This window comes from Oncorhynchus tshawytscha, linkage group LG06, assembly GCF_018296145.1.
Source record: "Oncorhynchus tshawytscha isolate Ot180627B linkage group LG06, Otsh_v2.0, whole genome shotgun sequence".
Lineage (NCBI taxonomy): Eukaryota > Metazoa > Chordata > Actinopteri > Salmoniformes > Salmonidae > Oncorhynchus > Oncorhynchus tshawytscha.
In genome coordinates this window covers 63,159,543-63,175,203 of record NC_056434.1, presented here as the reverse complement: position 1 = coordinate 63,175,203, position 15,661 = coordinate 63,159,543, and the positions used below count along the sequence as shown (strand labels likewise).

General features: G+C 44.6%; 1 protein-coding gene across 4 annotated transcripts in view; it reads left to right on the top strand.

The window, feature by feature from the left end:
- The window catches only part of LOC112252846 (inositol polyphosphate-5-phosphatase A), a 277,551-nt gene that overhangs the window by 142,958 nt on the left and 118,932 nt on the right, over positions 1-15,661 (top strand). For all 4 annotated transcript variants that reach the window (XM_024424512.2, XM_024424511.2, XM_042323491.1 and 1 more), the window contains exon 5: positions 14,127-14,190. In XM_024424512.2, the coding sequence (XP_024280280.1) occupies positions 14,127-14,190 (64 nt within the window). The remainder of the gene's footprint in view (positions 1-14,126; positions 14,191-15,661) is intronic.

The following is a 15,661-nucleotide window of genomic DNA, read 5'->3' as shown; positions in this document are numbered from 1 at the left end:
TTTTTTTTCCCCCTTCATTTTTAGGCCATTTTTCATTTTAATAATGCAGATAATATTCATCATCTGCGTATCCTTTTAAAAAGATAATCTCGTTATTCCCATAACCGCATATTTACTTAAAGAAAGTGGTTATCGTCGGTTTATTTGAAGATGGGTTTCAAAGGAAGATTACATTTTGGATGAAGAAGGGACATCCTTTCATGTCGCCTTATGGATGTCTGTCTGCTGTAATTAAGAAATTGGACTTTGACCTTGGGTAGGCTACAGATATCATGCAATTCCCTCGAAGCCATGTCATGTTGTCTGAGTTACTATGCTATCCTGTTTGTCACCAAATGAGTGTTACATTTTGTTGACGTATATAGTTCCATAGGTAGTGCCATTTTCTTAATTAGTATATAGGTACAATTGAAGTTGGAAGTTTACATACACCTTAGCCAAATACATTTAAACTCAGTTTTTCACCATTCCTGATATTTAATCCTAGTAAAAAGTCCCTGTCTTATGTCAGTTCGGATCACCACTTTATTTTAAGAATGTGAAATGTCAGAATAATATTAATTATTTATTTCAGCTTTTTTTCCCCTTCATAATATTCCCAATGGGTCAGAAGTGTATGTACACTCAATTAGTATTTGGTAGCATTGCCTTTAAATTGTTTAACGTGGGTCAAATGTTTTGGGTAGCCTTCCACAAGCCTCCCACAATAAGTTGGGTGAATTTTGGCCCATTCCTCCTGACAGAGCTGGTGTAACTGAGTCAGGTTTGTAGGCCTCCTTGCTCGCACACACTTTTGCAGTTCTGCCCACACATTTTCTATAGGATTGAGGTCAGGACTTTGTGATGGCCACTCCAATACCTTGACTTTGTTGTCCTTAAGCCATTTTGCCACAACTTTGGAAGTATGCTTGGGGTCATTGTCCATTTGCGACCAAGCTTTAACTTCCTGACTGATGTCTTGAGATGTTGCTTCAATATATCCATATAATGTTCCTCCCTCATGATGCAATCTGTTTTCTGAAGTACACCAGTCCCTCCTGCAGCAAAGCACCCCCACAATATGATGCTGCCACCCCTGTGATTCACGGTTGGGATGGTGTTCTTTGGCTTGCAAGCCTCCCCCTTTTTCCTCCAAACATAACGATGGTCATTATGGCCAAACAGTTCTATTTTTGTTTCATCAGACCAGAGGACATTTCTCCAAAAAGTATAGTCTTTGTCTGTAGTCTGGCTTGTTTATGGTGGTTATGGAGCATTGGCTTCTTCCTTGCTGAGCGGCCTTTCTGGTTATGTCGATATAGGACTTGTTTTACTGTGGATAGAGAATTTTTTCCTCCAGCATCTTCACAAGTTCCTTTGCTGCTGTTCTGTGATTGATTTGCACTTTTCGCACCATAGTACATTCATCTCCAGGAGACAGAACACGTCTCCTTCCTGAGTGGTATGACGGCTGCGTGGTCCCATGGTGTTTATACTTGCGTACTATTGTTTGTACAGATGAACGTGGTACCTCCAGGCGTTTGGAAATTGCTCCCGAGGATGAACCAGACTTGTGGCGGTCTACCATGTTTTTTCTGAGGTCTTTGCTCATTTCTTTAGATGTTCACAAGATGTCAAGCTAAGAGGCACTGAGTTTGAAGGTAGGCCTTGAAATACATCCACAGGTACACCTCCAATTGACTCAAATTATGTCAATTAGCCTATCAGAAGCTTCTAAAGCCATGGCATAATTTTCTGGAATTTTCCAAGCTGTCTCAAGGCACAGTCAACTTAGTGTATGTGAACATCTGACCCACTGGAATTGTGATACAGTGGGAAAATGATTTATCATGCACAAAGTAGATGTCCTAACCGACTTGCCAAAACTATAGTTTATTAACATGAGGGAGTGGTTGAAAAACGAGTTTTAAGTGTATGTAATCTTCCGACTTCAACTGTACATACTGTTCTCTCTTATCATGCAGGATCTAGTGTTCATATTCTAGCTTTAGGACAGCTAGCGAGTGATACAACTGCTGAGGAGTTGTCTGACCTTAGCAAACCTTCCTTGTACTCTGAGATGCTTCATGGCCCGTTAAAACTCCTAAAATCCTGCTTATCCTCAACATTAAGTTACGGGATGTTCTCAGTCAGAGCTTTCATGTGAATAACTGTGTCCAGTTTAAATGTGATTGGTTGCCTACACATATTTCACAATGTTAGCACAGGTGCAGCGAAATGCTTTTTTTTTCTTTTTTTCTCCAACAATGCAGCATACTTTAACTAACAAAACGAAAAAATACCCACAAATCCCCAAATTCTACGGAAAGATATTACGAAATAACATTTTACGAGCAATGTCAGAGTCCGAGAATCTAAATATACAGGTGTCCGCGAATATAAATGTACAGTGACTTTTTCCACATTTTCAGAAAGTATTCAGACCCCTTGACTTTTTCCAATTTTTGTTTTTACGTTACGGCCGGATTCTAAATTGGATAATTCCCCCCCCCCATCAATCTACACACAATACCCCATAATGATAAAGCAAAAACAGGTATTAAGAAATTTTTGCAAAAAACACAAAAAAAACATGAAATATCACATTTCCTTAAGTATTCAGTCCCTTTACTCAGTACTTTGTTGACGCACCATTGGCAGCGATTACAGCTTCAAGCCGTCTTGGGTATGACGCTACAACGCTTGGCACACCGATATTTGGGGAGTTTCTCCCATTCTTCTCTGCAGATCCTCTCAAGCTCTGTCAGGTAAGGTGGAAAGGGTGTCTAAATACTTAGAAATAGAACATATACCTTATTTACGTAAGTATTCAGACCCTTTCCTACGAGACTTAATTGAGCTCTAGTGCATCCTGTTTCCATTGATCATCCTTCATGTTTCGACAACTTGATTTGAGTACACTTGTGGTAAATTCAATTGATTGGACATGATTTGGAAAGGCACACACCAGTCTATATAAGGTCCCACAGTTAACACTGCATGTCAGAGCAAAAACCAAGCCATGAGGCACATATCTGGGGAAGGATACCAAAACATTTCTGCATGTCCCCAAGAACACAGTGGTTTCATCATTTTTAAATGGAAGAAGTTTGGAACCACAAAGACCCTTCCTAGTGCTGGCCTTGCAGCCAAACTGAGCAATCGGGGTAGAAGGGCCTTTGTCAGGGAGGTGACCAAGAACCTGATTGTCACTCTGACAAAGCTCTAGAGTTCCTTTGTGGAGATGGTTGTCGTTCTGGAAGTTTCTCCCATCTCTGCAGCACTCCACCAATCAGGCCTTTATAGTGGAGTGGCCAGAAAAGACTGAGAAAAACTCCCTAAATACAGGTGTGCCAAGCTTGTAGCGTCATACCCAAGAAGACTCAAGGCTGTAATCACTGGAGGTTAAAGAGATGCTGTTGCACCTTCTTCACCACACTGTCTGTGTGGATGGACCATTTCAGGTTGTCAGTGACGTGAACACCAAGGAACTTGTAGCTTTTCACCCACTGCAGCCCCGTCAAAGTGGATATGGGCATGCTCTGTCTGCTGTCTCCTGAAGTCCATGATCAGCTCCTTTGTTTTGTTGTAGGAGAGGTTATTTTCCTGGCACCACTCCACCACGGCCCTCACCTCCTCCCTGTAGACTGTCTCGTTGTTGTTAATTAGGCCTACCACTATTGTGTCATCAGGAAACTTGATGATTGAGTTGGAGACGTGCATGGCCACGCAGTCATGGGTGAAAAGGGAGTACAGGAGGGGGCTGAGCACGCACCCTTGTGGGGCCCCGTGTTGAGGATCAGCATGGCGGAGGTGTTGTTGCCTACTTTCACCACCTTGGGTCTGCCTGTCAGGAAGTCCAAGAGCCAGTTGCAAATGGCGTGGTTTTGACCCAGAGTCCTAAGCTTAGTGATGAGCTTGGAGGACGCTATGGTGTTGAAGGCTGAGCTGTAGTCGATGAACAGCATTCTTAGTTGTATTCCTTATGTGCAGATGGGGCAGTATGCAAATTGTATTTGGTATAGGGTGTCAGGTAAGGTGGAGGTGATATGATCCTTAACTAGCCTCTCAAAGCACTTCATGATGACAGAAGTGAATGCTATGGGGCGATGACTATTTAGTTCAGTTACTTTCTCTTTTTTGGGTACAGGAACAATGGTGGACATCTTGAGACAATAGACTGGGATAGCGAGAGGTTGAATAATTCCTTAAACACTCCAGCCAGCTATTCTGTGCAAGCTCTGGCTTGGGATGCCATCTGGGCCGGAAACCTTGCCATGGTTAACATGCTAAAATGTCTTATTCACTTCAGCCACAGAGAACGAAAGCTTACAGTCCTCGTGAGCGGTGGTGGCCCACGCCGGCTGCTCTGTGTTTTCCTCAAAGCGGGCGAAGAAGGTTCTTGGCTTGTCCGGGAGCAAGGCGTCGGTGTCCTCAACATGGCTGGCTTTCTCTTTATAATCCGTGATTGTCTGGAGTCCCTGCCACATACGTCTCGTGTATGAACCGTTGAATTGCGACTCCACCTTGTACATGTCCAACTTTCCATGGTTAAATGTGGTGGTTCGCGCTTTTAGTTATGCGAGAATGCTGCCATCTATCCATGTTTTTTTGTTTGGATAAGTTCTTATTGTCACAGTGGGAACAACATTCTCACTTCCTGTTGAACTCGGTCACCGAGCCAGTGAAATACGTCGATACAGTTTTCAGAGGCAATCCGGAAAATGTCCCAGTCCGCGTGATCAAAACAATCTTGAAGCATAGATTCCGATGGTCAGACCAACGTTGAACAGTCCTTACCACGGCTACTTCCTGTATAAGTTTCTGCCTACAGGACGGGAAGGGGCTAAATGGAGGCGTGATTTGCTGAAGGTAGAGGCGGCCGGCGGAGGGCTTTGTAGCTGTCCCAGAAGGGGGGCAGTGGTCAAAAATTCTTGAAGCGCGAGTAGCACAGGGGATGGTGACAGTTCTTCGGGATCGTTTTCCTCAGATGTTAAGATAGCCTTCCACCTAGATTCCCTGCTTTCTGTATGAGATGCTACAATAAAAACAAGAAGGGCAGTTGAAAGGCGTTCAACACTTAATTCTTACATCTTAGCGCCGCAGTTCAGAACTTGATTGTGTTGTATGTATTTTAACTTTTTAAGAATTAGCTTATGCAAATGTGTCCATCTGCCATTGAGCTGGGCTTGCACACTCCCCAACCATTAGGCAGGTCAGCGGTATAACAGGCACTACAGGTAAAAATGTCATTTACTTTGATGTCCTCGTTTTATACCCTCGTTAAAATATGCTGAAGTTGCTGTACAGTATTAGTAAATATGGAGTTGGAATATACAAACATGAATCTTGCCTTTTTAACGGGCTTTTGCTCCTGCTCCGAAAATTGGGGCCACTTGTAAAACTCATTCAATGAGTGCAATTTAGAGAACTAATATTCTAATTGATATGTGTTTATGTTAAAGTAAGCTACTTTTACTTCCTTGAGTTCAAGGATGCAGCAAGGATTTTCTAAGAAAGTTCATGTACAATCATAAAACTACTTATACCACGGTGTGTTCTTATTCTTCATTTCACCAAATGACTATTTATTTAAGCAACCTCCTTTTGAAAATGGAAACACGGTATGCTATTATGTACTTGCATCAAACCTTTTTAATGAAGTTATTATTCTCTTCAATCTAATATCACTAAGAAACCAATGGTATTATACCGAGCAAAGACACAGCTAATTAGAAGCCTCTTTAAAAGTCTGAGTCGTGTTATGCATATTCGTTATTTGATTTGCTGTTGAGTGTCATTGCCGTGATGGTTATACTGCTTTAGACCCCTCCAGCGGGCAGGTTAGGGGAGCGACTGCTACGACTGATGAGCATGGCAGGAAATTGGCAGATGGAAGCATCCATTTCAGCGCTAATTAGAGGGTCCATCAGCCCACGGACTGACAGGGTTCAACTGGGCAATGTAGTGCCTGCCAGCTCCCATCCCGCACGCTTTATAAAACGGTCTTTAATTCCTAGGCACAATATCATTAACTTTGTTAGTGGATGAACACAATGGACAAGCAATTTAATTAACTTATACCATTGGTTGTTGGAGGGGAGACTAAATTAATGCACAATATTTCCCAAGGAGGCAGTCGAACTTGGGAGCGGAGTTGGGTAGTTGGCCGGTCAGGTCGTTGCCGTGCGTTTGGCCAATTACGTCCTTGTTTAGACCCATCCATAATATTTTCTTCAAAATAAAATCTGTGATTTTTGGAGATCAATCATGTGCGCATGTCACCCGAGTTCTCTCTGGGATTTTAGAATAGTATGCGGGAGCCACTTTCTGCTTTCTAGAAGTTGACCAGCTCTCTTCCCTGCGAGCATAGAGGCCTAAACTCTCTCAGACAAACCGTTTCTGCCAGGATCAGTGTTAAGGGACTTAAATTAGTTCTAGGATCTAGCACTCAAAACATTTCCTGGTTTTTGGGGGGGCTCATCCAGGATCTGTTCACTTTTAACGTTTTATCCCTGGATTGTTTCAAGATATCGCATCTAGACGTTATTTCGGAGTAACTATAAGGGGTAACATGTATGTCATTGTTGTGCAGTAAGTGTGTTAGCACTTGTAGTTACATACCTCTTACCATTGATTGTAATTATATTTTCCCCAAAAATACTTAAGAGGAAGCTTAAGTACTAAATAACTACATGTACATACATTTGTGGCCAAATGATTAAAAAAAGCGCCCCGGGATGGTTCAAGAAGAAATGCTGAACTGTCCAGATCTGGCCAGAGATCAGTTCAGCTCTGAATCCCATCAAAAACCTATGGCGAGATCTGAAAACTAGTTGGTCGAAGGCACCCCTTAAACGTTGAAGAATTGGAGCAGTTTGTGGCTGAAGAAGGGACCAAATTGCCAGTAGAATGGTGCAGCAAACTCATTGATGGCTACAAGAAGCATTTGTCGGCAGATATCTTGGCCGAATGCTGTTGAACCAAGTACTAGCCCAAGTGGCCAATGCCATTTGTTTTTATTTTCTAAATTAAAATTGCAATTCAATTATAATTAAACTCGTTTCCCACCAATAAATTGGATCTGCAATGTTGAAAATCCAATAAGTTGTGGAGACCTGTTATTATTTAATTTTTTGAAGAAGAAATAGGGAAATATTTAAGAAAAGTGCAAGGGAGCCAAGACATTTGGCCACAGTTATAGTTTAGGGTTGCTTAACTGGTAGTTGCTTAGGTTGCTACTTTGACAGATGATGACCCTATGCAATGTGAAGTATGAACAAAGATAATCAAATGTGGGCATTTCTACAAAGATAATTTACACTCAATGACTTAGCATTTATCCATCTTTATTTATCCAGCTAAGAACAATGCATTGCCTCATAAGAATACACCCTTGTATTTCTTTGGACGATCCATTTCCCCCTGTGAGAATGCGCGTGCGCACACACACACACACACACACACACACAATGTGCACCATGTCCCAATACTTATGGCACCCATCGTCTTCTAAAAGTTCTACCCCCCCCCCCATAGACGAGGGCTCCTTCAGGAAATGATCGATGGCTAAACATCCAGCCTGTTTTCAAATAAGAGGAAGTGACAGAATAACTTTTAATGAGAGTTTTGTCTGTGTATCCAGTCAGGCCTTCCACCAGACGATGAATAATAGACACTGTGGCTCAATACTCTGAATACTCAATCAATTGGACTGTGAGTGGTGCTTGGCAAACACATATGGCGTGGGGGGTGGGGGGTGGGGGGTACTAAAGCGGTCTCGATCTGTATTTCTCTGCTGAAAAGCAAGCCTTCTATTGACGCTTTCTCCTGCCCGGGTGTTTTCATTGCACAGGATGACAAACAGCCTGTTTGTGCAGTATTGGAGATTTGTGCAGAGCTCTCCTCACAGAAGGCGTATAGTGAGCCCTGAATAGCAAGTGGTCTAGTGCTCTCATCGCGCCCTGTCTGTCTGGTCAAGATAACCGTTGAAATAATGCCATAGAATGTATTGCTAGTTCAAAGTAGGGCTTACGTGTAAAATACAATGCTGTGTGTTCATTATAGACATGAGGCATTGAGTAAATATTGTTGTGGGGCGGTCTTGTTTCATTCACAGTATCTTAGGGATGTTTGATAGTCTTCAACCAACCTCACACTACAATATTATCTGCACGGCAACCAATGAGTGAATTGTGTACCCATTAGATTAGTCCGTTTCCATGTTCATGCACCAAGCGTATGATTGACTGTGGCTCGCCTGTGCTTTTGATGCATGGCAACACAGTTCAATCATGACAGTATATCGCACAAACCTTTTGCATCTGAAAACGCTGTGTTGCCGTTGTGTGTGTACATGTATGCGCGTGAACTATATGATGTGTCTGAGCCCACAAGCTTGTGTGCATGTGAATATACGTGCGCGTGTGTGTGTGTGTGCCCTGTGTGTGTTCACGTGTCACTTGACAGATGAGGGGACTTTGCAAGGACAACGAGAGAACTGCTGTTGGTAAAGTTGAACAGCCCATCTCCACATTTCATTTGGCCTGCCTGGAACCGGCAGGGCACATATTTTAGACGAGGAAATAAAATGTTATAGAAAACCTATAGAGATACGCTATCCTTAGCTCCCAGAGCAGGTGCACTACAGACATCCATTACCATAGATAACGCAAGTCCCATTTGAACTGTCACTTCTGACAGTAGTGCGTACTATCCATTCTGTCCCTGTTTGGAACTTGCCTTATCCATCTTACTTGATAAAGGGCTCCTCAGATGGTTGTGTGTGTCACTCTCTGGCTCCCTGTCACTTTGTCTCAAAATGCTCCTCAGGGAATTCGGTGCATTGCACCGCCGGTGGCTTGAGGACAGTATGGTATTTGCCCCCAGAAGTGCACTGTGACACGGGACTGAGGCTACTCTTGGGACAGACCGTGCTCCCTCAGGGCGGAATGGGCCAAAATTATTACTTTTATGTTTGCTTTATGGCTCATTTTTCATATTAAATGCAGAAAATCCATTAGAGGTCATGATTCCGTACTTATTTTCCTCTACTATAACTAATTCCTGAAGCAGAGTATCGATAAAGCACTCAGTGGAACAGACTATGCAGGCTTCTGGACCTCTCAACTCTCTATTTTCCACTAGGCAGCCCCTATCTACTAGGGTTATTGGAAATGTCAACTGCCTGTGTGCTCTCTCTCTCTCTCTCACTCCATCTCTCCCTCTCTGTCTGTAACACACACACACACCGATACAGCTTCCATTGTGTTCGAGTGGTTATCTCGTCTGAGCGGTGTGGCCGATACAACTCCCGATAAGAGATACCAGCGTGGGCAATAAAAACCTGGATTTTATGGCTGGGGTTATTGTCTTTCTGTCTACAATTATGGTCATTACTCATTTCCCCTAGCTCCTCTTGGCCCTTGCCAGTTGCACATAATAGAGTGCATTTTACTAATGGAGAATTAAGTAGCCGTTGTGACAGTGGGCTTTATAAATATGTAAAATATACTTTTAATTATTTCAAGGGAATCTGGCAGCGAGTCAATAAAGTGGTACGGGACATATATACGCTTGACACAGGCCATTGTAAAGCCACTGGTAAAAGATAAGCATATCCTGTCCGCGCAGTCAGGCTCTAATTCATATTTTGAGCCTGTCATGTTCGGAGACAAATGGATTAATTGCAGCCCGCTAATATAATCGGTTCTTCATGAGGAGGGAGCAAGAATAAGACCAGCCGGTCCCTTTTGAACCCCGATGCTAAATAAATATCTATTAGGCTAGAGGTTTAGTAGATTTCTCGTGATTGCACATGCAGTGCATTCGGAAATAATTCAGACTCCTTGACTCTTTCCACATTTTGTTACGTTACAGCCTTATTCTACAATGGATTAAATCCATTTTCCCCTCAACCTACACACAGTACCACATAATGATGAAGCGTAAGCAGGTTTTCAGAAATGTTTGCAAATGTATCAAAAACAGAAATACCTTATTTACATAAGTATTCAGACCTTTTGCAATGAGACTCGAAGTGGAGCTCAGGTGCATCCTGTTTCCATTGATCATCCTTGAGATGTTTGTTTTTTTGAGTCTATCTGTAGTAAATTCAATTGATTGGACATGATTTGGAAAGACACACACCTGTCTCTATAAGGTTTCACAGTTTGCAGTGCATGTCAGAGCAAAAACCAAGCCATGTGATCGAAGGTGTTGTCCAATGAGCTCCGAGACAGGATTGTGTTGATGCACAGATCTGGGGAAGGGTAACAAAACATTTCCGCAGCACTGAAGGTCCCCAAGGACACAGTGGCCTCGTCATTCTTAAATGGAAGATGTTTGGAAACACCAAAACTCTTCCTAGAGCTGACCGCCTGACAAACTGAGCAATCAGGGACAAAGGCCTTGGTCAGGGAGGTGACCAAGAACCCGATGGTCACTCTGACAGAGTTCCTTAGTGGAGAGGGGAGAACCTTCTAGAAGGACAACCATCTCTGGAGCACTCCACCAATCAGGTAGATTGGCCAGGAGGAAGCCACTCTTCAGTAAAATGCACATGACAGCCCGCTTGGAGTTTGCCAAAAGGCACCAGAGCCCGGACTTGAGCCCGATCTAACATCTCTGGAGAGACCTGAAAATAGCTGTGCAGCAACGCTCCCCATCCAACCTGACAGAGCTTGAGAGGATCTGCAGAGAAGAATGGGAGAAATTCCCCAAATACAGGTGTGCCAAGCTTTTAGCGTCATACCCAAGAAGTATCAAGGTTGTAATCGCTGCCAAAGGTGCTTCACCAAAGTACTGAGTAAAGGGTCTGAATACTTATGTAAATGTAATTTCTAATTCGATATTTTTAATACATTTGCAAAAATGTCTAAACCTGTTTTTGTTTTGTCATTATGGGGTATTATGTGTACCTGTGCACTAAACAAGCAAACCCAGGCCTTTTTCGATTCCATTTGGATTCTTTGTTGACTATAGGCTCGACCAACAGAATGTTATAATGTTTGAGGAATTGAACATAAAGTCAGGTGGTTTAGAAATGTTTTAATGGTGATTTGAAATTCATATTTCGACTCATATTTTAATATTTGAGCTTAATTACTATTTATTCTGGATTCATTCCAAATATACAGACTGCAGCAACAAAAACAACAACAACAAGTGGTGTCATTTTGACATCTAGCACAGTTTCCCTCCTCACCCCCCTAATGTCCCCCTCTCTTTCTCTCACTCTGTCCGTGGCAGTTTGAGGTGAAAAAGAACACAAAGAAAAGCTACGGGAAATAAAAAGGGGGCCCTTCCTGGAAGCCGTCCTCCTGCCGAGGGGAAAGTTGACCTCGAGTCCTACTGCTTTCAATCCATCCCTCGCTTTTTTTGTCCTCCTTCAGAAAAAGGAGGGAGGAAGATAGAATGAAAGAGCGGTGCATGGCAGTGGGTTTGGGTCACCAGCCGCTGTTCTCATCAATTAAATGTGAGACAGTGTTTTCCGTTGGATGAACTTCTATGTCAAGGAGATGGGCAGGACCTCATGTTTGTGCTTTTGACAAATCGGCAAATGTTTAATCTCAAGATGTGCCGGCGCTCATAAATAATGCAGGTTCTGGCTGCCGAGCCCCCAAACTCTCCCCCTGCCAGAGAGGGTATCTGCTCCGCCCCTAAAAGGAAAACGGCACAAAATCAGACTAAATCCTCTCTCTCTCTCTCCCTCTGTCCTTTTCTCCCTCTGCCGTATGTCTCCTCCCCTCTAAGGAGACTTACGTCTCTCTCTCTCATTCTGTTTCTGTCTCTCTCTATCTTTCTCTCTGCCGTTCTCTCTCTCTCTGCCGTTCTCTCTCTCTCTGCCGTTCTCTCTCTCTCTCTCTCTGCCGTTCTCTCTCTCTCTCTCTGCTGCCGCCGTTCTCTCTCTCTCTCTCTGCCGTTCTCTCTCTCTCTCTCTCTGCCGTTCTCTCTCTCTCTCTCTCTCTGCCGTTCTCTCTCTCTCTCTCTGCCGTTCTCTCTCTCTCTCTCTCTGCCGTTCTCTCTCTCTCTCTCTCTGCCGTTCTCTCTTCTCTCTCTCTCTCTCTGCCGTTCTCTCTCTCTCTCTCTCTTCTTCTCTCTCTCTCTCTCTCTGCCGTGCTCTCTCTCTCTCTCTGCCGTTCTCTCTCTCTCTCGCTGCCTCTCTCTCTCTCTGCCGTTCTCTCTCTCTCTGCTGCTCTCTCTCTCCGTTCTCTCTCTCTCTCTGCCGTTCTCTCTCTCTCTGCTCTCTCTCTCTCTCTCTCTGCCGTGCTCTCTCTCTCTGCCGTGCTCTCTCTCTCTCTCTGCCGTGCTCTCTCTCTCTCTGCCGTTCTCTCTCTCTGCTCTGCCGCTCTCTCTCTCTCTCCGTGCCTCTCTCTCTCTCTCTCTCTCTCTCTGCCGTGCTCTCTCTCTCTGCCGTGCTCTCTCTCTCTCTGCCGTGCTCTCTCTCTCTCTGCCGTGCTCTCTCTCTCTCTCTGCCGTTCTCTCTCTCTCTCTCTCTCTGCCGTGCTCTCTCTCTCTCTGCCGTGCTCTCTCTCTCTCTCTGCCGTGCTCTCTCTCTCTGCCGTGCTCTCTCTCTCTCTGCCGTGCTCTCTCTCTCTCTGCCGTGCTCTCTCTCTCTGCTGCCGTGCTCTCTCTCTCTCTGCCGTGCTCTCTCTCTCTCCGTGCCGTGCTCTCTCTCTCTCTGCCGTGCTCTCTCTCTCTCTGCCGCCGTGCTCTCTCTCTCTCTGCCGTGCTCTCTCTCTCTCTCTGCCGTGCTCTCTCTCTCTCTCTGCCGTGCTCTCTCTCTCTCTGCCGTGCTGCTCTCTCTCTCTCTCTGCTCTGCCGTTCTCTCTCTCTCTCTCTCTCTCTCTCTCTCTCTGCCGTTCTCTCTCTCTCTCTGCCGTGCTCTCTCTCTCTCTGCCGTTCTCTCTCTCTCTCTGCCGTTCTCTCTCTCTCTCTGCTGCCGTGCTCTCTCTCTTGCCGTCTCTGCCGTGCTCTCTCTCTCTCTGCTGCGTGCCGCCGTTCTCTCTCTCTCTCTCTGCTGTGCTTTCTCTCTCTCTCTCTCTGCTGTTCTTTCTCTCTCTCTCTCTCTGCCGTGCCCTCTTTCTGCCGTGCCCTCTCTCTCTCTCTCTCTGCCGTGCTCTCTCTCTTTCTGCCGTGCCCTCTCTCTCTCTCTCTCTCTGCCGTGCTCTCTTTCTGCCGTGCCCTCTCTCTCTCTCTGCTCTCTCTCTCTCTCTGCCGTGCTCTCTCTCTTTCTGCCGTGCCCTCTCTCTCTCTCTTTCTGCCGTGCCCTCTCTCTCTCTCTCTTTCTGCCGTGCTCTCTCTCTCTTTCTGTCCCTCTGTTTGAAGCTCATATGCCCTTCCTTGTCCCGCAACTAACCATTCCACGACCTGCACAATTCTGAACTGCGCTCACTTTCGTGTTGTCATCCAGTGTATTTATTTTCTTCTCCCTAATTTCCTCCTTTTTTGGCTCTCTATTCTCTACATGCTGCAGTGTAGGAGGAGAGAGGAGGGTTGCGTGCAGCAGGACCAATGACAGAATTATCCTCAAGCAAGGGCTGAGGGCTCGCTATCTCCAAGCCTCAGCGGATTGAGAGCAGGCTTTTCCTCTATTGCCTAGATGTAAAAAGCACAGAGAAAGTGTGTAGTGGACTGTGAACCGCATCAAATCCCCTGCATTATTTTTTTCCCCCACAGTTTGTTTGGGTTGTCTACAGACTGGGGAAACTTTGTGATTGTTCTTTCAGAAATTAAGATTTTAATCCTATTGAAGTAGATCTTTGGCTGTTCCAAAGTCCATCTGAATTTGTCCTTTGAAAAGCTGGAATTATTTATTCTTCAGGAAGCCTTGTACCAAATATAGGGTCTGAGAACTGCACTGTATATTCGATTGACCGCTTTAATTCAATATCTGCTGTGGGAAAATACTGTACATAAACTGAACAGTGGTGTGATCTGTTGCCTGGAATGATTAGTGTGTGTGATCTGTTGCCCTCTACACAGCAAAACTCTACAAATCAATGGTGCTTGGACTACTTGGAACCAATCTTTGCTTCTATTGCTCAGTAATATTTTGTGGTTAGTTAGTCCCAGGTTATTTCCAAGAATCTCTGACTAAATGGTTTAACAATTCTCCTAAATCTCATGCGCTCTCTATCTTCCAGGCACTAGGAAGTTGCTACTTTCTTCACGAATCCTTGAAAAACATCCACCAGTTTGATTTCAAAGGTGAGTCTCCCACCCCCCCACCCCACCCCCAATGAAATCTCTACCCCTGCCCTCTCACATATAACACCCTACATTCCACTGCTTCCATCCAAACCAGTGAGGTTGAGATTGGCAGGGAGGAGGATAATGTTCAGAAGCGATAGATAGAATGGTAATGCTTATTAATATGAGGATTTAATTCATGGGTTTTCGGGCTCCACGGCAATTGTGTACGGAGGTTATTGGACAGTTACGGCCCTCTCATCAGCCCGGGGTGTCAAGAGGGCCAGGGGCCTGGCGGCCAGGCTAATTAAAGAGGGGATATAGATGTGGAGCCGCGAAGTTGTTCCCATTACACCAGAGTCACCATTTGTACCATCCTCTCACCAACAGTGAAGGACAGGGCGAGGGGGGATGTGAGAGGACACACACACACACACACACACGTCAAACCCCCTGGATAACAGCATGCTCCTCTTACATGGGATTTGGATATATCCAGAATGAGCTCATTTACGCTTTACAAGATGCTACTGGACTGAATAAATACTTGAACTATTTGGAAGATTATTACACCTGCTTCTTTGGTAAAGACCTATGCCACATTTTCCATTGACCCGTATTCATTGTGTCTCAGAGTAGGATTGCTGATCAGCTCCCCCCTGTCCATTTCAGAATAATCCAAAAGTCCAAACTGATCCTAGATCAGCACTGCTACTCTGTGACGGTTTATGGAAACGGGTCCAGACGTCAGGTGAATGCGGGAGACGTTTTCAGGCTCTGACCCCAGTTCAGATTTTGTGTTGTGGTTACATGATACATCCAGGCTGTATCACAACCGGCTGCGATTGGGAGTCCCATAGGGCGGCGCACAATTGGCCCAGCGTCGTCCGGGTTTGGTCGGTGTAGGCCGCCATTGTAAAAAAAAGAATTTGTTCTTAACTGACTTGCCTAGTTAAATGAAAAATAAATGAAATACAACATGGATGCATTAGATGATCCAATGTTGAGGTGAACCGAACAGCGACGCCGTGACATACTCCTAGGATTCAGGTTCAGAGATCTTGAACTGTTTTTATCCCGAAGATATTTTCAGCCGTTTACCCGCTGAGTAAAACATGCTCACCCTTTAGTTCTACAAATTTAGGAGTGTTCTTTTGGTTCAACAAAAATTATCCGAGAGGTCAAAATGGTTTGGCATGTCAAGCTCTCTGACACTGATCCCATGAGTGTGGGACACGGTGTCACGCTGTTTGGTTCACCTTAGATCATCTAAGGCCTCCTTGTAAGTACAACACACAACCTGAATTTATACTGGGTCGGCGTGGAGAATCTGTTGCTTCACCTAGGAGTTCCCTTGTACTTCCACGAACAACCAGCAGGTGGAGTAGTAGGCTGATGAAGCCCTTGCTTTATGCGTGCATGACAACATCTAGAATCTACACAACACTGTTTTGTGACGTTAGTAGGTATGAATCGTGCTCTTAAGACA